Source organism: Alligator mississippiensis, chromosome 8 (genome assembly GCF_030867095.1).
Source record: "Alligator mississippiensis isolate rAllMis1 chromosome 8, rAllMis1, whole genome shotgun sequence".
Classification (NCBI taxonomy): Eukaryota; Metazoa; Chordata; order Crocodylia; family Alligatoridae; genus Alligator; species Alligator mississippiensis.
The window spans coordinates 68,314,473-68,341,139 of record NC_081831.1 but is presented as its reverse complement, the minus strand read 5'-3'; the positions used below and the strand labels follow the sequence as shown (position 1 = coordinate 68,341,139).

At 43.5% G+C, this 26,667-nt stretch overlaps 1 protein-coding gene across 3 annotated transcripts in view; it reads left to right on the top strand.

Annotated features, from left to right (window-relative positions):
- The window catches only part of COL4A5 (collagen type IV alpha 5 chain), a 133,569-nt gene that overhangs the window by 2,633 nt on the left and 104,269 nt on the right, over nt 1–26,667 (top strand). Inside the window, exon 1 of one of the 3 annotated variants that reach the window (XM_059732819.1) lies at nt 14,944–15,031. The exons of the other annotated variants lie outside the window; for them this stretch is intronic. Within the exon in view, the coding sequence (XP_059588802.1) occupies nt 14,999–15,031 (33 nt within the window). The 5' untranslated portion in view covers nt 14,944–14,998. Of the gene's footprint in view, nt 1–14,943; nt 15,032–26,667 lie in introns of those variants that run through there. 3 annotated transcript variants of the gene reach the window in all.

The window sequence follows — 26,667 nt, the reverse complement described above, 5'->3', positions numbered from 1 at the left end:
CCCTTCCAGCCCTAATGTCTATGAAATCTATGGAAGTTACTGTGTTGTATAACTCCATTTTTAGGACACTTACATGCGAGGACCCTGCTCCAACATGCTGGAAATCCAGTGCCTCGATTAATGAAGTCTGCTGGAGCATATAAATTGATGCACTCTGGCAGCCTCACGTGTCACATGTATCAGCAGCGCAGCGTGCCTCCGTGCTGAGAAAATGGCAGCGGTGCACTTTGAATTAAAACATGTTTGATGCGCTTTAGCTCAAAGCGCACTGCCACCATTTTCTCAGTGCAGAGGTGCACTGCACCACTGCACATACTCCCAATGTGGCACTGTGCACTTTTAATTAGCACAGCTTGCTAATTAAAGTGTCCTGTGCCACATCAGGATGACACGTAGAAATGCCCTTAGGTTTGTATATTGGGCTTTGAGGTATCAACAAAAGAAATTTGTGCTGCAAATCTAAATGGAAAAGTGGGAAACCGCTTTGAATTAATGCCTTTGTGACAGGTGGATTTGATTTAAATCACTGGTCAGGAAGTCTTGATTTAATCAGGGTGAGGGGGTGCGATAGGATGTAACCATGTTGGTCTAAGGTCATAGGCAGACAAGGTTCTTTGAGTAAATCCAATATCTTTTCATTAAACCAACTCAAATACTTGGAAAAATTCTTCTTAGCAAGCTTTTGGGCACAAACATTCGTCAGACTGAGGAAATGTCTGCGGATGGTCTGTGCTCTTCCTGGGTGGAGTGGTAAAGCAGCCATTTAGTCATTGTTTTCTACAGAAAGTGCATTCTTGTTGTTTGATATCCTTTATTCATTTAATTTCTTGAAACTTTGCACTTCTAGAGAAAGGTAACAGCTTGACTGTGTATACACAAACTTGCAGAGAGACGATAGCTTTCATGAGTGGATAATCAGGTCTATTATCTCTCATCTCCATATACTGCTGGTAACAAGGATGTTATCTTCAGGAGACTACAAACTTTCCCTACGGCTGAAGAAGGGCCGGAAAGCATGCAAAGAACAATTTTTCCAACTACTTAGTTGGTCTAATAAAAGATATCACATCTACTGAAAGAAACTTGTCTGCCTACAGTCTCTGGAGACACAAGTCCACAGTTTGAGAACTGAAAGTAAGCATCACAGAGATGCTTAATGGGATGTAGACTGAGCACCGAGTCCCATTGGGTAGAGTGGTTTTCTTTAGTAATCTGTAGAGGAGCCTCTGGGAACCCCATAAGATTGGGCCCCTAATATAATACTCCATGGTCTGTTGTGACCTATTTATAAAACTTCTTAAAATGTTACATGAATATATTGCCTCAAATAGTATATCATTAGAAGTTATCATCCCTATTCCATGGTGGTATCTTTGAACTTTAACGTATTTTAAATGAAAACTATCTTTATATACTTTTAAAAAACATCTTAACCAAAAATGATTAAATAAAAAAAAATCTGGTTTAAATAAAAAAAATCCTTTTTTTGTTTTTTGGGGTGGGTTTGTTTTTTAAATTATTGATTTTTATCCACCCTGCTTTATGGATAGAGTGGTGGTGGGAGAAGAAAATGGTGCTGTGCTTTAAACAAATCATTTAATCTTTTAATGCAGTCAACAAAACCAGCCAAATTTTGTCACATTTCCTTAGAGATCATGGGGTGAACATATAGAACAATGAAACCTTACTTCTGTAAATTCATTGCTTTGTTTCATGTAAATCAGTGGAGGGGTTTCCATTAGAGTTGAATATATTTTTGCTTTGGAACAAAGCACGCATCCATAAATTGCAAGCGACTCTGTTCTGATTAATATAAATTAGTTGAGTACCATATACACACAATATACAATATTGTATGCAGTGTAGAATATGCAACTTGCATTTCATCCCATCAGACATTAGTAAATATTTTAATTTGGAAAACAATAGTAACAATAGACAACATATGCTAGACTCCAGGGGCACTTTTACACGTGCTTTTGGGTAGGTGGGGGCAGCACTTTAATTGAGTGGCTCTGACAGCTGCTCTAATTAAAGTGCTGCAGCATCTCGTGTATCTGATGTGGCAGGGGTGCTTGAACTAAAGCTAATTCAAGCTTTAGTTTAAGCACCCCCGCCACCATTTTTAATTATGGGGTCACTAACACACAAGATAGAGGAGGCTGCTGGAGCATCTGTTCCCACATGCTGGAATTCCAGCCTTGCTGCTTGTGTATAGGTGCCCCAGCTTCCTATCTTTGATTCAAGGCACACCCCTCCCAAAGTATACTGTAATTCACCATCATGAATGATGGAGGAATGTGAGGATCAAGATGCATTATGTTATAGTTTGGGTCCAAAAGGGTAATGGATCATTCTAAGGACTTCAGTCAAAAGGATTTAATACAAACTGTGTAAAGTTTTGTATTGGCTTCAACTTGGCTAGAAACCTGGTAACACTTAATGTCCTGGTTTCTCTTTCTTGCCTCAACTATATTTGCATCTTGATAACAGTGCTACAGGTATCTCCCACCCCACCATCCTTCAATGCAACTTTTCACCCCTTTTGTTATATATATACTATCAGAAGTGACCTAAACTCCAATGGAAGTCACTAACTATTAATTTGGTGGCGAATATCTTGATGCACTGCTTAAGAGCAGTCTCCAGTACACATCTGAATTGGAGCTATTTTTTAAGTAGGAACAGGAAAGCATGTTTCTTAAAAATGTATGATCTTATCCAACTAAAAATTTAAAAAAAAATCAGTAAAACCAAGAGCACATAGGAAAGTTTCAAGTTACATGATCTTGCATTTTATTAATACATATTGTTAGTAGGAACTTACTGAAATGCAGTAGATGTCTGCTGGTATTAATAAGCTCATAAAAACAGATGTTAATTAGACTTATTAGAATGAGTTACATTTTGCATAGCTGTACAATTAAGCTACAGTGGAGGCCAAAGAACATAATACATTTTGTTAGTAGGCAGAGGAGTTTTAATCTAATCTTTTCAGTTGGGTAAACTTTTCGCTGAATTTTTTCAAGATATCTTGTTACATCAGTGCAGCTGTGTGTGTACAATACCATTTCTACAATGTAAATGCAGATACATCTGAATGTCATTGAATTAAAAGACTGCTTTCCAATATGGAACAATTTCATTTAAAGTAAAATATTTGATTTAAACTCTTCTTTGAGGCTGGTGACTTTGGGTTTGGAAAGAATGCTTTGGGCCATCAAGTACTTTTAAATTCTTGTCATATTCTCATTGCGTATTGAATATTCTGATGCTAATCGGTGTTTATTAATATTTTGTAGTTTTTAAGATGAGATGAACAGCAAGGATCAGTAATAATTGAGATCTTTTTTGAACAAATTTTGGTTTAAGTAATGCCTGCGCCACTTAAATAATGTCTACGCCATGTTCTGTGAATGTGGAACTCCTACCTCTTATTATCAGCTTTAAAGAATTTTAAAGTTGTGTTTACTTGTTGTGGATGCAGAATTAAGGGTGCCAGAATATATTGCTGGATGTTTGGATCTCTTACTGCAATGGCAGATCAATATCTATATACTAATGTTTTCTGTATGTGGTCAACTATTGGCTGAACTACAAGTTCAAAACTAGAACCACTTCCAAATTTTAGTGCCCTGGACCAGGAAACGTATTATTTTCTCATAACTTTTTTTCCCCGATATCCCCACTTCCCCATCAGGCAAGAAAGCATTCTGACAATAGGACTAATTTTTTATTGTATAAAGAGTGCATATAACCTTCATTAAGTTCAGAGATGCAGCTTTTTTCATAATCCATGAACAGTGCTTGGGAATGTTTGCTGGTCCTGAAAACATTTGTAATGATCTAGTCTGTGCAGGTCATGAGAGAATTTACAAGGAGCATCCATCTGATTAATATCTTGCCTGCTTTTGTTTAATTCTAAGATTGCTGGGAGTTCACTGCATGAAATGCTGGTGTGCAAGATGGATAGCTTTTACCTCTTGTGATTCAAATTCCCAGCTTTCTGATTATTGTAGAAAGTATCGGGCTCAGTTCTTAACATAGCATGATATTAGCAGATGCTGTGGTTAGCAAGAATATTTAATCTATTCCAGGCCTTCTAATAGAATAAAACATTTGTTTCTGGTTCATGAGGTGCTGCCCCTTACAGGGATTGCAGGGCTCTTGGTACAGTACAGCTCTCTACTTTAGCATTGTTCTGGTACTGAAGATTGCAAGTTCTGATCCCTAAACTGTGCATTGTTGCTTATCCCTCTATGGATGCATCATCCTTCTTTTTTAAAAGGGAAACTGGTTAAGCAGTTGAGTTAGGGAATGTAAAAGATCCTCAATGTGAGCATGAGCAGAGAACCTGCCTGTAACATGGCATTAGTAGTCATCAGAGTAAACACCAAAAGGTCTAAAACTAACTGTCTTGTTCTGTAACAAATGCTAACTTGGGTCCTGTTGAGTCCCAGTTCTTAATGGTTTCTTGCAGCTATCAGGGAGTTTACAGCTTGCAGGAACAGGCCCTTTGTAACAAATAGCCAGCTACTTCTAATAGATGATAGCAAAGTTTGTTAACTGGTAAAGCTTAAACATCGTATAGTAGTTTGAGCACTTATTTTATTAGTATTTCCCTTTCTCCCCCGCTTGTGTAATTTTTAGAGAGCAACAGGTACAGCAACATATTAGTAAAATGTATCTTAACTAAAATTAGTGTTCTAACAACTAAAGCTGTAGTGTAGGTTACTTATTAGACTTATCATCCATTCAAAATATAAAATACCTAGGAATTTGTTTTTTAGAAGGGAAGCACCATCTCGGAATTAGTTATTCTTGCCCATAGGTTGTAAATGAACTGAACAATAGTATTGACTATTGTGACAAAGAAGCTTACTTAATTTTTCCACAAGCGTCAAGATACGTAGGGATGGTCATATAGAGCCTCCTTACTTGAATTGCCACAGTGCTGTGACCTAGCAGCTGAAAGCTTCCATTTGTGTTCTGCTTTCTAGTGGCCAAACTGTTTGGATTTGGAGAAGATAGGTCTAACAAGGCACTTTAGACAGTTTGACCAAAGTGAGCAGGATTGGAACAGTGCTCTTTCAGTTGTTCATTAAGTCTGTGTGTTTGGGAGCCATTCTTTGCTCTCCAAACCTCGCTTCTTAGCTTATGCTCACTTTAGTTGCACAGTTCAGAGTTGAGCTGACTTGAGTATACTCCAGGTCACATTTCTCAATTAGTTTCAGTAAATGGTTTCAACTGTTGGATTTCTTTTCCTGTTTGCAAGAAATTATTGTAGTTGTGTCTCATGCTTGTATTTTTGCCCCTACTGTCCTTTCCTGGGAGTCTCTTCTTTGCCTGGAATCAAAATGTCACTTAAATTCAACAGGATTATCTTTTTCTTCAGTCAATGGTTGTTTGTAGCCCTGGTGCTCTGTTGCTTCTAAGTGGCTAACTGCTGTTCCAGGGTGTTGTCTGAATATATGGTAGGGAAAATGTTGCCAGTAAGTTAATGTTACTCTTGCCAGGTGTTTCTGCAAACAGATGTTGTGTATATTACAGAAAGATGTGAAAGGCACTAAAACTAATCCTAATAATGAAATTAAAATAAATCTGCAAGATCACGTTTCTTCCTGTTTGGCCTATAAGGACATATCTATAAAGAATAATTGCCACATCTCATAGTGATGGAGTTCTTTCCGATATCTGATTTGAATTTCCCTTGGTGCAGTTTAAGACCATAATTCCTTGTCCTGTCCCATGCAGCCACAGAGAATAGTCTGTCACTGTCTTCTTTTATAAACACCGTTTCAGGTAGTTGAAGACCTATTTAATCCTCCCTCAGTCTTCTCTTTTCTGCATTAAATAATCCCAGTTCTTCCAAGATTTCCCAGTCAGTCATGATTTCTAGAATATTATCATTCTTGCTTTCTGGACTCTTTATAATTTGCCTGCCCTGTCCTCAAATATGGTACCCAACATAGGATGCAGTACTCCAAATGAGGCCTCACCAGTGCTGAATATAGCAAAAAAATCGCTTCCATTTACTTGCAAGCAACAGTGTTGTTAATGCAACCAAGTATGTTAGTGGATAAAAGCAAGCAAGATGATGGAAAAAGTTGTCACCAACTACACGTCATTTGAAAATCTGGAAACATCATCAGATTCCAGTGATTTGAAAGATGCCAGAATCGTTATCCATAATCAAGAAAGGAGATGGATTGGATTGCAGCAGTTATAGCGGCATTGCACTTCTGTCCATAGCAGGAAAGATCCTTGCCGTTGTTCTCCCCAACAGACTCAATTTTCTTCCCTGAAGAGATTCTACCTGAGCCCCAATGAGGTTTCAGACCATTCTGAGGTACAATTGATATTTTCTTTGTTGCTAGCAAGTTGCAGGAGAAGCGCTGCAAGCAACACTGATGAAATCTTTGGACTTCATTGATTTAAGTAAGGCATTTGATTCAGTCAGCAGAGAGGCCCTATGGAAGATCCTGATGAGATTTGAATGCCTGCCAAAATTTGTTACTATTTATCAGACATGTTAAGTACATGCTAGCAGCCATCCTAAGCGGTAGGGAGATGCGAAGCCTTCGGCCTAAATCAGGGACAGCGATTCAGATCACTGTCCCTGATTCAATTCAGCTGAATCTGAAGATTCAGTGCTGATTCGGAGAATCAGTGATTTGGACATGGACACAGCTTTAACAGTTTTTTTTCTACATACCTCAAGGTACCAATGCTGGGGCAGATGGAGCGTCTCACAGGATTGTGGGGCTCCCTCCACATGTTTGACAGCAAACCTGGAAGTGAACTGGAAGTACTTCTGGTCCACTTCTGGATCTGCTGGGGAGTGCGCAGGCCCCCCCCTTCCTCCCCCCCCCATGCTCCCTGGCTCGGTGATTGGCCATGGGGGGGGCCGCAGGTGGCCCCCCCCCCCCCAACCCAGGAAGCACCAGTTGCCAAGCCAGGAGAGGGGCGTAGGGGCCCCCTCAGTGCACTCCCCAGCGGCCCCACAAGTGGGCTGGAAGTGCTTCTGGCCCACTTCTGGGTCTGCTGCTGAGTGCGCTGGGGAGCCCCCTGTGCTCCTGTATGATGCTGCATCCACCCTAGTGTTACAGCATTCAGCTGACTGCTACCTAGAGGTATGTAGAAAAAGCATTTAAAGCTGTGTCTATGTCCGAATCGCCAAATCTTTCTGGATCTCTCTGAATCGATTTGGAGAGTTCCAGTTTGATTTGGAGAGATTAACGGGTCCTCTTATTCAATTCAGATTTGGAGATTTGGCCACCGAATTGGGCCGAATCTCTGCCAAATCAAATCGGGGCCAAAGCTTTGGGAGAGCCCTACTAAGCAATAGCTTGGAAATAGGCCCATTCACTTTAGAACTTGAGTCAAGCCAGGATGTGCACCATCACTCTTTTCTGTTCATTATTACGTCTATTCTGTAACTCATTGCTGATAGAGTTCCATATGGAATCAGCATCCAGTATCAATTGCAGGGATGGGAATCTCTTTAATATCAACTGGTTATGTTCCAAATTCAAGCAAACCAACACCTCCTTTACTGATATTCAACAAGCTAGTGATTGTGTTGTGTGTGCCCACTCAGTTGAAGAGGTCCAGGTCACTCTTGCCCTGGAAGCAAACAAAATGCTTGGACTCATTGTCATCTTCCAGAAAACTAAGATACTTTACCAATCATCCTTATTACAGTTCTCTAAGAGTACTTCTCCTTCCTGGATAGAGCCACCTTTCCCAAAAAGTAAATACAGAAGATTATATTCAACACCTGATAAAATCTACCAGTGCTGCTATTGGATGTCTTTGAAATCTTGTCTTCAGTGATTGTGATGACAGGATTCAAACCAAACTTCTCATTTGCCAGGCATCCCTACCCTGTTGTATGGGTGTGAAAGTTGGATGACAGCAAAAACACATGAAAGCTTTGGAATGGTACCCATCACCGATGTCTTATGAAAATCTTCCATATCAGTTGGAAAGACAAAAGAATGAAGGCCAGTGTTCTGGCTCAAGCAAACATCACCAGCATTGAAGACCTATTTATATGGCACCAACTCCATTGGACATGTCTGTCATTAGATTGCCTAACAGGTGGCTTCCAAAACAGGTCCTGTGTTCCCAACTCACTAATAGTCACCATGGGTGATGCATGGGGGGGCGTGCTCCCCCCCCCTTGAGATTGTCCACTGCCAGCTTCTATGGGCAGTCACCGCTTGTTGCCATCAGCACCCCCCCCTGCCACTGACACGGCCAGTGGCAGCTGTGGGCAGTCACTGCTCACCACCATGGTGCTCCCTCAGTCTCGGGAGGCACCAGTCATTTATGATAGTCACCATTCTAGAGGTGGGCGAAAGAAGAGCTTCAAGGACACATCTAAGGCCAGTCTGAAGAAATGAGGTATTAACATGGATACCTGGGAGAATCATCCTCAGTGGTGCCACGATATATAACAAGGCACCTACCACTTTTGACCAAATTCACTTTGCTATGGAGGTGGATAGATGACAGAGACAAAGGGAAAGATATGTGACCAGACATCATGAGGATCCACTCCTTCCTCCTGGGACTAGTTACCACATCTGCAGTCAAACATGTGGCTCTTAGATCAGCCTCCCATCACCTATGTGTTCACTGTTGACTTCCCTATTTATGGAAGACTGTCATCCTCATATTGAGGAACAGCCAGCAGTGGTACTAGCCACTTCACATATGTGTATATGTATGTATATTTAATGTGTGTGTATCAATTGAACACAATGTGTTTTTTTTAAATACAGTTTTAAAGCAAGTTGGAAGCCTACCAGTGCCTCAATCACTATAATAAAATAAATTCTAAGTACCTATACATTTTGGTATTTGATCTTGTGTTTTTTTTGGGTTTTTTCATGGAAAATCAGAGCTCACCCTGCCTCCTTTGCTCACCGGGACACAGGTCCAGGCTCCTTACTCCTAAACCACAGCCCTCCACCCCTGTTGGTTTCCCCAGCTCCAGGGCTATGGCCAGCTGCTGTGGGGGGGCAGGGGGCTGGGTCTGCAGCCCCTTGCCCCCCCCCCACAGCAGCACCCAAGCCCTGGCTGCCACTTGCAGGTGGCAGCAGCAGCTGCTGTGGCCGAGTGGAACCCAGAGCCTGGCTCCACCTCCCCCACGGGCGGCGTGGCCAGAGTGGAGCCTTTGCGGGTGGGGAGCTTCTTGCCTGCTGTGGGTTTGGGCTTCCCACCCTGCTGCCTTCCCCCTGGGACCTCTGTGGCAAAACCCGGCAAGGCAGGGTAGAGCAGGGCCATGCGAGGAAGCTTCTTGCTGGTGCAAACCCCGTGCTGCTATGGCGGGGCACCCCCTTCCTGCTTGGCAACAGCAAGGTACACAACCCCAGGCTGCCACTCCTACTGCTTCCAGGCAGACAGGGGGCACCTTGCCTTTGCTGATGCGAGCCCTGCACTGCCATGAGCCTCCTCTCCTGGCCCCGCTCTGCCCTGCTTACTTTGAATGGGTTAATTCTGTTTAAATAAAATTGCCTGATCCCCAAATGTACCACTTTCCTTTCTAGCACTTACTAACAATTTAAAACATCAGGAATACATACATGTGAAATAAGTGTTTTAGTTGGTTCTTACTTGGTTTTGGCCTTGTGAGAAATTAAGGCTAAAATAAGTTTATTAATGCCTGGACAACTTGCTGAAAATTGAGTGATGGCTTATACAGTAACAGCATCAGTCTGAACAATTCATTTGGAGAAGAAATGGCACTATAAGAGACCATTCTTTTAGTTCCTGGTAGTGTCCCTGAGGGCAAAAAAACCATCACCACTGGCCAAAGATAATGTAATGAACTGAAAATCTCTGTTCCCACACCTGGAGCAAAAATGCAGTTTATTAAAAACCACAATGAGGTGGAATAGTATCTTTTGTTTGGAACAAAGCTATGAAAGTTAGTGTGGCCTGTGGGCAAGGCTAGACAAGCTCATCCTCCAGAGCACATGAAGTGCTCTCTGTTTACAAGGAATGCTATTGCAAAACAATGTCAGCTTGCAAGCTTCTTTACCCAGCAGTTTAACACCTGTCCTTTCCTAAATAAAGTCCACATATGAAAGAAGAGTACACAGTTCATAAGATCAGGTATAAAGCCAGTGACCCCAAGACTTTGGAAGTACCTTTCAAACTGAGGATTACTTTTACTTTTGGCAAAAAACAGCCAAATGTCCAAATTCTTCTTTGTTAGCTACTTATATTTTGGGCCCACTGATTTCCATGAAACCAGGCCCCCATGCCAACATCATCCAACATTCACTTTGCATTAAAGCCAAGTAAACCTGCAATAGTTACAAAAGAACTATATACTAGAATTGGGCTGTCTAGCTGGCAGCCCCTGGGCCATCACCTGTCTGCCACTCCCCCTGTCTGTTCCTCCCATCGCTCTGTTGTAACAGCAGCTGGAGTTTCCAGGCTCTTCCTCCCTTCTTGGTTTCTACTTCCTGCTTTTACCCATGGGGGGCAGCAGTGCAGTAGCACAGGGAGTTGATGGTGAGTTTGGGGCTATGCTAGGAGGAGGGATGGGGTTGGGGAATGCACCCATATGGTGAATATATTGGTGCAGGGAGGGGATGGGATTGTGCTTGCACCCACCTAACATAACAATGAAGAGGGAGTGCCCATCTGGGCGCCCAGTGCAGTAGTGAGTGGGTAGGACAGCATCCATGTGGCACAGCATGCAGTTCTTGCTCGTGTGGCCCCGAGAGGCTTAAAAGTTGGACAGCCCTGTCCTAGAAAACTATAACAGAAGTGCTTCTGGAAAGCTTAAATTACTTGGGTACAAATGTGCATCTATCTTGGGGAGGAGTTTAAGGGGCTGGGGGAAGAATATTTGACTTTTGAATTGGCTTAATCCACTACTTAAAACAACATTTTCCTTAATTCAGTAGATTAAATTTATTTAGAAGTGGGTTTTTTTTTCTGGAATTGGAGTGTCCTGATAAGTAAATTAATTTGGAGTAATTTCCAAGGTAGGGGAATACTAATGTGGGTAGGAAAAATTCAGAGACTGAGGAGGGAGAGGGGTGGGGGGAAAAGAAAAAAGATAATTTGCATTTGAATATTTTGTTTCTCTCTCAATTTATTTGCCTAAAAGGTGAAAACTTGAATACAACTTCATGAAAATAAAAACTTGAAACCTCTGCAAGATGAGTAAATAGTTAATTTAAGAAATATGCAAATATTGTTTTGAAATCCTAAAAAATATATCTTGACATACCTGTAGGTAGAGTGAAAGATGCAAACGTGTCTTGGTATTTTTCCCTGAGAGACTCTATAGGTTCAAATTTTGATGGTCAGCCTCTCACAGAGCAGCTTTCTCAGCTTTCTTCTGTAGCATCTCAGAAAGATGTGCCATTGTAAACATATTATGGGACCTGAGCTAGCAACTACTGAAGTCAATTAAAAACCTCTATCGCCTGTCAGCCGCTTTGGCGCAAACACTGTGTGCATGGGTGACTGGTGCCTCCTGAGTCGGGTGTGGGGGTTCCTCTACAGCTGATTGCACCAACCTGAAGTGCCAGCGGAGCTTCTCCTGGCAACCTGGCCAGCACTCAGGGAGGGCACCAGCATTCCTGCCTGCCCATCGCCTAAGCAGGGAATGCTGGCTGTCAGGGGGTGCACCAGGGCTCTCAGACGGTACACATGCACCCCCTACGAATTGCCACTGTCTCTGTGAACACTGAATAAATCTATGGCTGTGTCCAGATGAGTTCCCTGGGGACAGCTAGCAGTGGGACACCTTGTGCTGCCGCTACATGTTCCCGGAGAATGCCCATGCCATGTGCCCTCTGGCACATGGCAAGTTACCTGGGTGGGGTATGGGAGGCTGGTGCCAGCATAGTTGTGATGTCCTTCCATAAAATTATTCCATACAAACACAGCCATAAACTGTAGTAGCCTCACCAGAGGTGCTAGGAGGCCGAAGGAACTGCAGACGCATCGCTCCTGCAGCTTGGAGCCTGGGCGGCAACCAGAGCACAGCTCTGGCCAGCTAGGCTTTGGTTTTGGGTGGTGCATGCAGTCCCCTTGTGCGTTGCCCTGCTTTTATTTCTGTGTGGGTTTTTCTGACCCTTGGATCTCCAGGGGTCAAAAAAACAAACAAACCCCAATGTGGGAAATGCCTGAATGTGAGAGATGTGCACATACTAAGCCATGCTCATCTGGATGCGGCGTATATGTAACATGGGCAACATTTTGAATAGGAGGTGGATCAAAAGAGTGCAGAGCATCCTTTGGTTTCTCCTTTGGAGTGCTTTCAGCAGCTTGTCTCTGCAATGGAATGAGTGGTTTCTCTGTGGCTTATTCACGAACCCTCAAAGAAATAAGAGCAATAGAATACAAGATTTTAAATGCCCACACAAAAATGGATTTTATCTTCTAAATGAACCTTAAAGTATTCATTTAACTTCAGGGCTAGTATCGGACTGCTGTTGGCACGTCTAGTCATGCCTCCAAATATACTACCTTGGAACATATTGCAGTGTATATGAAAGCTGACATAATTAAACAGACACTTGGTATTTTAGAAACTTCAAATTCCCATGGTTTAAAGGAAGCAGAGTGTTAAATCCAGGAAACAGAAAGAGCAGCATAGCAGGCTGTGATAATATTGATGGAAACGGTATCCATAGAAAATGAGGTGAAAGAGTCTCTCTCTGTCTCTCATCTATTTTAATTATCGTAAACTACCTGTTGAGTCTGTGAGGGAAAAAAACCAACACAAAAACAAACAAGCTGTTGAAATAGTCTGATATTTTTAAATAATTTTGGGAAGGGCAAAAGGAAGTCCACCAGCCTCTTGGTCACTGTTAAGGAATTTAGGTATGCGGTATTGGCCTGAATGCTGAGGGGACTTGTGTCACAGATAAGATTGGAGAATAAATAGTGAAAATGGATATTCTGCTCTGAGTTTATATGCTTGCGTTTGTAGCAAGCTCAAAGGGAAATTAAAACAAAAATCTCTAGTTTCATATAGTATAGTGGTCTCTGACCTATTTATAGTGAAGATCACTTTATGGAAGTAAAGGGTACTCAAGGATCTACTGCACCACCCAGGGGTGCATGGTGGGGAGGTGGCTCCTGCCACTGTGCCAGAGGAGCCCACAGGGGCTCAGGGGGTGAGGGCCAGAGTGCCCTTGTAGAAGGTGGGAGGCAACCTGTGTGGCATACAGGCCCTGGACCCTTAGGGCCTGTATTTAATTTAATCTTGAATTAATTTTATTTGTAATATTTACAAATTTTTTTTTTGGATTCTTGTTGCATTTTTAAAGCCGAGACATGGGCTTTATTGCTATAGTAATAGGTGTATAAATCTCAATACATCCCCCTAGTGGAGGGTAAGTGTGTACACTGGCATAAAATGTTAAAGAAACACTAGGTGCTCTGCTGACATTACTTAATTTTCAGGATGCGAAGTCCTACACAAGTAGTGAACTTTTCTTCCTGCTGTGCTTCAGAGAGTGAACAGAGGGCAGAGACCTGGCAATAATTTACAAAATGCTTGCCCCTTTTAAATGGAGGGGTATTGAGGGAATTCAGAGTGATAGGAGGGCTAGCTAGTAATTTAACCATTAAGAAAGTATCATCAGCTCTCTACCTTCTCTTATGATAAATGCAAACTAATTGGATGCAAAGAAGAATGCAACTATGTTCTGTTCCCATGCACTTGTTGCTATAGAAACACAGCTGGTACCTGATCTAATTAATCCATCTAGAATACTCATAATTAACCCATTTGTTGTTTGAATTAAAATCTAGCAAGATGCAGATCATCTTATTCTTTTTTGTTTCCAAAGATTCAGAAGAGAAACTTGCATGTTTTTCATAGAGTATTTTTTTTTTTAATTTATATATTCAGCTCTAAATAACATTAGTGAGAGTTGGCTGAGCTTACTAAAACAGGCTGCCAAGGGAAATCCTTTTCCTGAGAGAGCATGAGTTGCAAGGCACACATTCCTTGTGCCTAGTTTTACACCTGCAGGTTTCAGGCTATATCTGTTATACAGAGAGTATCCTATTTTAATTTGTTATTCTGTTGTCTTGAGATATCTTTGTTTCGTTTAGGTTTGGGGTTTTTTTAGCAAGTCTTTTGATACATGGGCTAGATGCTGCAAATGGATTTCTACTTGCAGAGTCTGCACCTAGTTAATTACCATTTTCAGGTAAAGGCATGGCAATACACCCTTGAAGGAAAGATAATCTTTTGACCCATCAAGAGAGACAGCTAAGAAGCAAAGAGTACACCCCCAGGAAATTCAGTTGAGGTAGCACAATGTTTGGTGTCATTCAGCTGGTGACTGTAGAGAAGGTGAGCTGACTACAGGTACAGACAGGAGCACAAAAAACTGTATGCAATCATTACTAGAAGAGCAAGAGGAAAAGTTTAAAACAAAGAGAAAAACAGCATCCATCAAAATTTCTAAATAGTCTGAATTTAAAAATGTTCAGCCTCCCAATCCCAAAATTTTACATTTATAAAGTAACATTTTTAAAAAAATAAATAGTTGATGCTGACACAAAAATGATGTAAAAGTTTAAATAACTCTGGTGGCAGAATCCCATTAAAACCTGAGACTAACAAAAATACGTAATAATCAGTTTTACTTTTGAATACTCTGTTTCCATGCAGCTGGACTAGTGTTTCATGGCTAGAAAAAACTGAGTAGTAAATATGTAAACAGAAAGAAGCAAACACTATTGAAACTGACTTGCTTTATTAACACAGAAGTATATAGTATTTGAGGTTCTTTTTTTGTTGTTTTAAATTGATAACATTTAATGCGGTATATTGGGCATAGATCTACTTTTGTGAGGTTGGCTTTTTCTTAAAAGAATTAATCAAAACCAACTTCACTGTTGACACATAGTATAACAATAAAGTTAAACTATTTTTTTTTTTTTTAGTTCCTAGTTCTTAATCTTGTGACTTGTCTGTGTGTATGTGGGGCCAAGGAGGGGGATGCCATTTGCCATCAATGAAAGTGACAAAAACGTAAGTTATCTATTGCAGGGATCCTGGCTTTCTCTTTAAAATCCAAAGGTCTCTGATTTAAAAAAAAAAACAACAAATCTGTGTTTTTTCCATGATTAAAATGAAACACGACTATATACATAGGTATCAGTTGAACACAATGTGTTTATAGATTCATAGAAGCTAGGGTCGGAAGGGACCTCAACAGATCATCAAGTCCAACCCACAATATTTACAATTTTAAAGCATTTTGGAAGCCTACTGCTGCCTTAAATATTATAATAAAATAAAATCTAAATACATGTATGTTTTGCCATTTGATTTTTATCATGGAAAATCAGAGCTCCCTCTGCCACCTTCACTCACCAGGATGTGGGTCCAGCTGTGGCTGTCATTCCTTCCTCCCCCCACCCCACCCAGGTCATGCTTTGTGGTGCTGAGCAGCCCTGTTATGCCGATGCCCTGCCCCTGTTGTTTCCCCTCGCTCTCAACTCATGGTCCCCCTAAGCCCTGCTGGTGCCCATAGTCCCCTGCCCCTCAGCCCTGTCAGTACCCCTCACTTTGAGCCGCTAGCCCCTAACCCCTAGTGTGTGAGGAAGGGGGTGGTTGTGTGGAGAAAGGGAGAGGAGCACATGCTCCCCCAGATTTTTGCACCCACACTGGGGTGCAGAGCTGTAGCCAGGCTGGACCAACTCTGGACAGGAGCTGCCTCCACAGCCCAGCAGGTAGGACCTGGTGCAGGAAGGAGCATAGCTCTGCCATGGCTGCCAAAGGTTTGAGTGGTGGTGGTGCAGAGTTGTGCCCCACTGCCATCGCAGAAATCTGGTGGGGCACATGATCCACCCCACCGCTGCATTTCCTGTGCTTCTACATCCCCCTATGCTGCCCTGTCTCTCCCTGCCCCCATAGATTTACCTGGAGGGAGCCATTGGAGCTACAGGTAACCACCTTGCCTGGCTGCCATGTGCATGTGTAGGTGCACACATGCACCTGGTGCCCCCTGCGTGCTGTTTCCCCCCCCACCCCCAAGCAACCCTATGCAAACTGGAACTCTGCTATGATTTTTCTCCTTTAAAGGAGAAAATGCATGTTTTTCTGTGGCAAAGGGAAAATCCAGATCCCTGTCAATTAGTAATTGATTTATAAAACTGGTCAAAAATCATATAGCTATTATATTAGGCAGGGGCGGGCAATTATTTTGGGCGGAGGGCCGCTTACCCAGTTTTGGCAGGCTGTCAAGGGCCGCGTGGGCAGCCCCACCCCTTGATGGGTGCCCTGCCCCCTGGTCACCATCTTGGGACCAATGTCCCAGGACCAGTACTGGTGGGGCCCAAAGCAGGGCACAGGCTGGCAAGGGTCTATGGAGCCAGGCTGGGCTGCACCAGGAGGGAGGGGAGAGCTGGCCTGGCTCCACAGAGCCCCTGCCAGCTAGAACCTTGCACTTCTGCCACCCTGCTCTGGGCCCTGCTGGCTCTGACCCCAGGACACTGGTGTGGGCCCCTTGATCCCGCTGGCTTCCCGCCCGCTCACATCCAGTGCCCCCCAGCCCCATAGTACAGGCAGGGGGGCAGTGCAGCACTCAGCCCTGACCCGCTGCTTGCCAGCAGGGAAGGAGCTGGTGCTGAGTGTGGGGAAAAGTGGCCCCTTGCCTGCCCCATGGCTGGTGCTCCCTGCTGCAGCTGCTCACAACCTGCGCAGGGCTTTCTGGAGCAGGCACAGGCAGCCCCAGGCAGGCTGCAGGTGGCTGCAGCGCGGGGCGCTGGCCATGGGGTGGGCGAGGAGCCACTTTTTCCTGTGCACAGCACCAGCTTGTAACCTGCCCCCACTGCCAGCCTGGCAGTGGGGCCAGGTTACAAGGTGGTGCTGAGTGCAGTGGGCTGGGGAAAGCAGCCCCTCCCCACCCCATGGCTGGTGCCCCGTGCTGCAGCTGCTCACAGCCTGCCTGGGGCTGCCTATGCCCGCTCCGGACAGCCCCACGCGGGCTGTGAACGCCTACAGCATGGGGTGCCAGCCATGGGGTGGGCAAGGGGCTGCTTTTCTCTGTGCAGGGAAGGAGCCCAGGGAAAAGCTGAGCATGGGGGGGGGGCGGTAGCCCCTCCCTTGCCCCATGGCCTGTGCCCCATGCTGCAGTTGCTTGCAGCCCACATGGGGCTGTCCGGAGCGAGCAGCTACAGCGTGGGGTGGGGAGGGGCTGCTTCTCTTTACTTCCCCCCCACATGCTTTTTCCCTGCCCGGGGTCCCCCCCACCCACCTGAGCTTCCTGCGCCAGGGCAGCCATGTACTCCCAGCCCAGAAACTGCAACTGGGGCTTCTGGCTGGGGGGTGGGGCTGGGTGGGCCCTACTGTTGTGGGAGCCCGCCAGGCTCCCCCTGGGTCCTACTGCCCTGCGGGGGGGGAGCAGATCAAGGTCCACACAGTGAGGGAAGGAGGGGGGTTGGGACAGAGGCACAGGAGTAGGCACTGCATGGGCAGGGCACAGGACAAAGCTGTGGCTCATCTGTTGGGGGGTGGGGAGTGGCTTCCTCTGCCGTGTACATCCTCAGGAGAGGCATGGGGGGTGTGCCTCTTGGATCTGTGCACAGGCTGTGGGTGGGCTGCAGCTGTGTGCTTGGGGTCAGAGACTGCCCCAGCCTCTTCCCAACTGGGGGGCTGGGGCTGGGCCTGGGCTATACATAGGCCAGGCAGTGCAGGTGGTGGTGCCACTGGAATGGCGGGGGCTACAGTCTCCCCAACATTTGCCGTAGCCCCACCACTGCCACCCATCCCGCCCCTGTTTGAGCTGAGCGCAGCCCAGGCCATGCCCCCGTTCCAGGAAGAGACTGGCACAGCCCCAAGCGTGCAGTAGCGGCAGCCTGCTTTTGCCCTGTGCACAGATCTGGGGGGCATGTGCCCCTCCCCATGCCTCCCCTGGGGGTGTGCACAGCGGCAGGAGCCATCCCCCCACACACATGCACACCTCTGGACGAGTCAGAGCTCTGTCCCGTGCCCTGTCCTGTCCTAGCTGTGCAACACCTGCCCCTGCCACACTCCCTCCCTCACCACAGGGGCCTCTACCTGCACCCCCATGCCCTTCCCCCCCCACAGACGTACTAGCCAGATGCTACTCTCCAAGCTGCTGGGATGCATTCTTGGATGTTATTGGCCACGTTGGCCAAAAAAAGCCGATTGCTGACGTCAGTTTTCCTTTTATCAGTGCCAATATGATATAGACCAATGTATCTGTGCACCTCTACATTATATGGAAGGTCGTTTGTTTTTACATTTACTTACTATAGTAATATGGCTTCCACCCCAAGGATGGCATTATAATACAGTATGTAATTGCTGAATTTAGCATCTGATTTGAAAACCTGAAAGTAAAGTCAATTATGTTCAAAAGAAGTTTAAAATTCTAATTTTATGTTGCATGTGGAGATAATCTGTGCTCAGAGTACTAGCAACATGAATCCCAGCTGAATAATCAGTTCCTTTATTTGAATAGTCCAAAAAATGCTCCCTCTGAAGAGCACGCTCACGAGCAGGAAATGCGAGTCAATATAGCATTTTGTTGCTGAGAACAGTGAAAGTGCTAATCTTCAGAACTATTCTTGAGTGTAGCAAGCTTAGTAGCAAGCTTAAACATCATAAATCAAAGTTTGCCTTAATTTACACCCCCCGTATCCTGGGGTAAGGAGGCAGAGTTTGGTTCAGAACCTCCATTAGGATTTGTGCAGGGATTTGTATACAGGCAACCCCTGCTTAGTGCTCTTAATTGGTTCCTGAAAAACCAAGTGTTAAGCAAAATGCGTGTTAAGTGAAACCAAAAGTATGTGATGACCCAAGATGGCAACTGCGAGCGTTATAACGAAACTCACTGAGCACTAAGTGAAATCAAGTATCAAGCGAAATAGCGCTAAGCAAAACTGTTAAGCAGGTGTTGCCTGTACTTGAGTTGGTTTCCTAACTGGCATTCCAAATGCTTCTGGTCAAGTTGTTCTTGTAAAAACTGCAGTCTAAATGCTATCTCTCTCCTTCACAGCATTGTGGAGTCGTTTCCATGCGTATCTTTCCTGTGCCCCAAACTTACATACTACACAACAGTGACTGGGGCAGGGTGCAGTAGAGTGACAGGTCCAAAGAAGACGATGCCATATTTGTATCCTGACTAGTTGCTTTTGTTGGATGATGGTTTTGAGCATCAGCAAACTCCAGAAAAGAAACTGAACAGTAGCAAGGGCAGTGATTCTCAACCAGGGTGCCATGCAACCCTCAGGTGCCTTGAATCTTTCAAAGGTGCCATGGGATTCCACAATTTTAGCACTGTTAGGTGTGCAAACATGATTCACAAGATAAACCCAGAGATTTCAAATAGAAATACATTGTGTTAAAAACATTCTGCCGTGTTGCGGTATTTCTGAATTCTTTGTAATGGAATTGCTGTTATTTTTCAGAAAAATGATAGAAAAACTAAGAGCTACTATTTTCAGAATGGTGCCTTCTGTCTAAATAGTTTGAGAACCACTGAGCTCGGGCATTCTTAAAAAATTGAGTTCTCTCCCATGACAGTTCAGAACAGCTAAGGGAAGTAATTGCTGCTTGTTCTTGATGTTCTTTGTATGGATGGGCTGGGCCATACAGAAATGGAGTTGTCTGCAGCTGATTAAATAATATTGGGTTGAGGGGTGTTCTGAAGTTTATTGTGATGCCACCAGGCATACAGATCAACTTTGTGTAAGGGTTCTAGAGACATAGTAGCTCATTCATAAACTGAAAAAAAATTCAAGAACCGTTAGTGCTTGCACCCCCCCCTCCGAAAGAAGTGGACTGACTATAGATAGGAGGATGCGCTCCCTAAATGAGATAATATGTTAACACTAAACTACTGTAGGGAAGGGGAGGGGAAAAAGCAGACAATTTCTTCATACTGACACATTAGTCCATTTAATATTCTTTTATTGGTTGGGTAATAATGGGCAATCTAATTTGGTCCAAACCAGACAGACTATTTTTCTCCCCTGTATGGGAGGAAGAAGTAAATGATCTGTTTGTTCATCATGTGGTTCATTTTATGCAGACATTGTGTGGGTCATTGACATTTTGTCAAGTATTAGCGGTTGCTGTTAGTACCAGTGGATTAAAACTTCCATAGCTTTCGTAAAGGTAGGAAGTGGGTTCTGTTTTCTAAAACAAAACAGTCTCAATGAGGCCATTACATTTCACATTTTAATATCCCAGTGAAGGATTAAAAATGGATTGTTTAAATGACTGAGGGCTTTTGATAGTTGTACTCAGCTTCTTATGGTACCAAAAACTGCTAACTGACAGAGAGAGGTTTTCATTACATTTGGATATGGTTACCAAAAGTGAAAACACCTAACACCCATGCTTTGCAAAAAGTCCTAAATGGCTAATAAATCTTCAAGCATATAATGAATACCAGATAATACTACTTACTTGCATCTGGAAGAAATCAAGAAACCTCAAGAGGTTAGCGATTAGAGCCTTGTTTGCAAAGTTCAAATAAAACTGAGATTTCCTGAAAAGCAAAGCAAGTTACTGTATGTCAGCTACCAGCACATACCATATGCAACTCAGTGTTTTACCTTACGGCACAGATGTTTACCTGAACAGGTAGTCCTGGGCACTTGCTAAATCCCCATTCCTTTAGTTTGTAGCATGCTGGGTTGTAGAGTTCAAGTACATTTTGGTTAATGCAACTTCTTACTGGTAAAGCTGTTGTGCAGTTCAGTTAAAGAATGAAACTAATAGTCCTTCACAGTTCCACCTTTGATATCTTTCAGACTGTAAGATGTCTGGAATTGTGGTGTCTTAGTTGCGTTTGGGGACCTTGAGCATGTCTGTGTTCAAAGGCCACATAACAATGCAAATAGTGAAGGACTGATGAACTGAAACTAGCTCACTTCAAGAAATCAGTATTTTTTTCAGAACAAGTAAAAAGTCGTCATAGCATGATTGCTATTGCTGGAAAAGAGATTGCATATGTATTCATATTTTATTTAAATAGCTGACCCAAGGACTAGAGAAAGAAGTACAGCTAAAACTGATCTTGAAGTTTCTTCTTTTTGGATTTTTGTGGACGTTTTTAAGGGTTTGAATTGCTTGTAGAAAAGGCTGGAGTCCAGAGCCTTTTTCCTATGTCTGAGTGTACTAATGGCTTACTGTACTGTAGGTTATTGACTGACAAGGTCTGTAAGACTTGTCTGTCAATATCTGTAAAGCTGAAAACCCAACCAAGATAACTCACTATTTAGGTCACCTACTGTATATTGATCACGAAACAAAAACATGTGTGTTGCTCTTAGTAGTATTGTTGGGCTGGGCAGTACAAAGAGAGAATTGCCTGCAGCTGGCTCAAACTAATGTAAAGTGTGTTTTGTCTTAGCACCTATATACAGACTATAGGACTATAGTTGGTTGGAAATTAAGGGAAAACCCAAACTAATACACTGGTTGCATATTTTAACCAAATTATATTAATCCTCTAGGACAGCATTTCTCAACCTGTGGGTCACAACCCAAATGTGGGTTGCAAGAATACTGCATATAAAAGGGTCACGAACAAACATCAAAAATGGATTCTCCTTTAAAGGAAAAAATCTTGTGAAACCATGGCTTTTCCCTTGCAGGCTGGCAGAGTTCCTGCCTGCAAGGGGTTGTGGGGGATGTGTGCGTCCCACACACAGATACCCTGCCTCACATGCTGTGGGGGCTGGGGCCTAGTGGTAGGGGGCAGCTGGTAGGATTGAGGGGCACTGGGTTGGGACTGGCCATCAATATTTACAAATGGGCCCTGGTACAAAAAAGGCTGAGAACCACTGATCTAGGAAAATTGATTTGGGTCAACTTGTAAATGAATCTCAGTATATGCATGCAAGCACACTAGAAAAGCTTAATTACATCTGGTCTGTAGCAGCACAGTTTAGTGGTATTTATGGTTAAGTTTCATGTCACAGCTGGCAATCTGAAACAAATAGGAGTGACAAACTATTTAACAAGTATTGATATCAACATGCCTAAAACCATTGTCTCTCAAACCCTTTGGAGCTTTTTTGTGCATGTTTTGTTTTTCATAGCAAAACTGCATCAAACATTCAAACCTGCCCCAGAATTTTCTAAACATATCTCAGTACGGCATCTCTGAATTGAGAGGATGTGAGGCAGAACCATGGCTGCTTGTGTTGTGAAAGCTATCCCTGGCATGTCTGAACAGATCTGGCATTGTACAAGCTTCAAAGAAAAATGGTGCTTCAAGGTGTAATAGCGTCTCTGTCAAGTAGTTTAGCAGCTTAAAATAAAATAATTTACTCAAAAACCTCCCCAAACAATATGTATTTTGTATTTTAAGAGTTAATGAGATACTTTGGTATATAACAGCAACTGGTAAAAGGTGAGAAGCTTTGAGAGAAAGTAATTTATTGCCTGTGTCATACTTTGTGTGAGATCATTTTGTGTTTTCTTTTCTTGGAGATGATGGAAATTAACATTAAAGGGAGAAATATGAGGCCATAATGCACTTGTGTGTAATAAACAAGATATCAAGATATCTATAAAGTGCTCTAAAATTAAAAACTGCTAAGTAAATGGATCCAAATTCATTGTGCTTGGATTACAGAATTGTGTTGCGTTATGCTGCTTGGCCTGAATTTTGCAGTTGATAAATCAAGGTCAGCATCAGATTTAAAACGGTCAGAAGGTGTGCCGGAAAAATGATTATATAAAGCTGCAACTACCTAGTCTCCAATATAAAAGAAGCAAGGGAGAAGTTGCTTCTGTATTTTGCTTATTGCCTTGATGAGATTTACCACTCCTGGTTGCATGTGTAGGCAGAGGGGGTTTCTGAACCCCCAAAACACATAATATCTATATTTGGAAAAAAATGGCAAGGTCACTTGAAAAATGCTAGGGGTACAGAGGTACTAGACACTCCTTGGGAAGGCAAATGAAGCAGTGAGACTCCCACTCCTGGTGAAACTTCAGTTGTGTGAATTATTATTCAGATTTGTATCTGTTGACATTACTTATACCTTTTGCTATGCTTTGTAGATTTTGGTGGGAGAACAACTTTATTGAATGTTTTAAGGGTTCTTTTTATTGTTTAAGCCAGGGGTGTCAAACATCTGGCCTGTGGAGCCATCTGATACAGCCTGTGGGTTGTTGGACCAATTGTATGCCCTGCATACACTACATGTGAGATCCAGGCTGGATCTGGCACCAGGAGTCTGTCTGGAGCATCGCATGCAGCCCAAGACCTGGGCCAGTGTATGCTGCACATGATGTGTGGGGCTGGATCAGCCATGTGCACTGTGCAGGGTGTCTACAGCATGTGGGTGGGACCCAGCACCATGGGAGCTACACTGGGTGTGGTCCTGGTTTGGCCTTTGAGGCTGGATGAACTTGACACCTCTGGCCTAAGCAAAATGGTTCCTTTGGTTTACTGCATTATTATGGTCTTTAAGAGCCTCAGGACTTAATACTTGCAAATACTGCAGAAGGAAAGCTTTTTCAATTTAAAACACTTAATACTAAATATAAAACCTGTGTAAACACCTACTTCTGGGCTTTGTAAAACTACAAAATTCTCAAGACTTGTCCTGATCTACCCACCTGATGTTGCACTAACAAAGCGGGTTTATAAACCTAATGCTTTAAGAATTGACACAACGCTCAGTTAATGAATAGCGGAAAGGCTTGCTTTAACTACCAACAAATGGTAACACTAAATGACAGGAAAATACACTTTCCCAATATAAAATGAGCTATTACAGAAGTCCTAGTATATTTTTAGGTGCAGCAGTGTTTCCTCACCAGTTCAGGCAGGGAAGCTGGTCTAGTCTTACAGCCTTCACCCAGCAGGATCCTTTGCTGGTTAAGCTGGATGCAGCATGGCTTCTTGATCTTTCCTGGGATGCACACCTTACTGGCAGTTCTGTTTTACTTTATACTGTTTAATTGTATAGCTTCAAAGCATTTCTCCTTGATGGTTGACAGATTTTAAAAGTCCAAACAAAACAGGGAGGAAAAGGGTTACCATCCTATTACAATTGTTACATTGCCTGGCTCCAGTCTTTGGATTTGTCTAGGTGTGAAGACTTGTGTTTCTCACAACCTTTGACTAGCTTGGCAATTAAATGTGATGGGCCTTGAATGGTCAAACAGAGTACCAAGAGCCATTGGTTACTGGACCTGTCTTTGGGTATTTGTTTATCGATGGGGCAAATTTGCAATAGTTTGTACCAATGGTGGTCTGTTTTCTAGAGGTGCACCAGTACATGGGTCCATATTGTATTGGCACCAATAAAAGGAAAATTGATGTTAACGGCAATTGGCTTTTTTTGGCTGATGTAGCCGATAATGTTGCTGATAAACTCCATGTGCATATGCACAGCTGCAACATGCACACAGCCAGGAATGTAGCCTGGCAGCTTGGAGAGGAGCGTTTGGCCGGTAAGTCGGGGGGGGTGCAGATCGAGGCCTCCTCAGTGAGGGAGGGAGGGAGTGGGATTGAGGCAGGGACACATGCTACCCAGCCGGGGTGGTGCAGGACAGTGCTGGTGGCTTGTCGGGGGGGGGGGGGGGGGATGTCTTCCTCCCCCCCCCCATAGTTGTGTGTGGAGCAGCCTGCTTCCGTGTATCAGGCACTTCCCAACGGCAGGTGGGGTGGGCAGTGGCGGTGCTGGGTGGGGGGTTCCGGTGTCTACCCCCCCATAGCCTCCCTCCCAGCGCCACTGCTACCTGCCCTGCTTGGCCTGAGCGCAGCCACCGGAAGGAGCCTGGCACAGGCCCCAAGTGCTCAGCGGTAGCCCACCTTTGCTCTGCACACAGATCTGGGGGGCATGTGCCTCCCATGCCTCCCCCAGGGGTCCATGCAGCAGGGGAGAGCTGCCTTCCCCTTCCCTGCACCCCCTGGATGAGCTGCCTGCTCTGTCTTGCGCCCCACCCTGCCCCACCTAGGCTGCCCCTGCCCCTGGTGAGCATGTCAGGTCTCTGTGAACAATTTTAACCATTGCTCTTTATTATTTTATGGCATGGGTCTGGGTACCGCAAGCTTCTCTCTTACACCTAATGGGTTGCAAGCCATTAGCGGAGTTTGATATTCTTTGTGGCAGCCTTGTTACCACAATCCAGTCTTGCCCCAGCCACTGTCTTGCATTTTTGTGCAAGAGACACTGTTCCAAGTGTTCATGGCTTTTCATAGCCAGCACTGAGACATTCCCCTTCTAAAGCTGAGGGTGTTCTAAGATGAGCGCACCAGTGCATTGTCACTCTAGGGAGATGTTTTCCTAAGCCTGTTACAGGTAGTGAAATGACTAGTAAGCATTTATGCCTTCAGAAAATGATTCTTACCTTTTTGTAATCTAAAATCCTAGAAGTATTAGTGTTCTAGGGAGTATTAGTGTTTTAGGTGGGTGAGAGTAATAAAACTAAGCCAATTGAGACGGAATGAATGCATGTGTACCTACAGATGCCCTTAAAAGCTTTTCTGTAAATGAGAAGGGGAGTGGGAGAAGAAATTGCTTTTGAATCCTTCAGATAGGAACTAATGTCACAGAACCAATTTAATGAATGAAGAGGAGAGGGAGACACAAACAAACAAAACCCCTTAATCAGATGTGTTTGGGTGAATGTTAGTGAGGGGATTAGGAAGAGCCACAGGAATAAAGCTTTCTGTAAACATTGAAGGGATACACTACTATGATTCAAAGGCACATATGGGAAAAGAAAGCCTGTAGAGTCTTTTGGCCTGCTTTCAACTCCTCCCCCTCATGTACCATGTATTATGACTTAAAATGTTGCAGTTCTCCTGTAATCTTTTTTTTCTGGCTCTATAACTTGAACTCCCAATCAGAAGGTAAGTCTTCTAGTGAATTTCTGATCCTTTTTTTGTCATACTTAAATACAAGTAACAGTGAAGAAAATGTTTTAATGCAAAGGATTAAAAATTGTGTTTAAAAATCTTATTTAAAAATTGGATACATGCATATTAAGGTGTACATTTATGTTAAAGCTTAGTGGCTTTTTCGTTTTCTGAAGACGGTAATAGATGCAGGTATGGTGATTGCAAACTTTCAGTTCTTAGTTGCTGCTTGACCCTTAGCCACTGCTAATTCTGGTGCATTTGTGTTCTTTAATGAGTTTTTGGATTGGGCCCAAAATACTGACATATTGTTAGTGCACAGCCTAGATTATTATGCTGATTAAAATGTTGCTCTTCTTAAAATGGGAATGCGTGACTTTTGAATCCATAGATTTTTCTTTGGGATGGTAATATGACAGTATACAATTCAAGATAGGAGAATATTGGGGGGTGGAGGGAAAGGGAAATAAATAGAGAAAATCTTGTAAGGGGCCAGACTAATCTGGGCCTGAATTTTCACTAAATTTTCATTGGGTAATTCCTTTAACCAAATGGGGGGGAAGAGCCTCTTCTAAAGTACAGACCTGTGCTCTGTAGTATATGGAGTAAATATTCTGCCTTTTATGTAAGCACAAACTGTCTAAATAAATTACCTTTTTCTGCTTTTTTCCTAAATGATGCCATTTGTAAACACCCCAAATTGCCACTTGGAAGGTATTTAGAAAAGCAGCATATATGTGGATACTTAATGTTCTTGCTGCTGGCTTCAATCTGCACATTATCTGGTTTGTGGTTTCTCTAC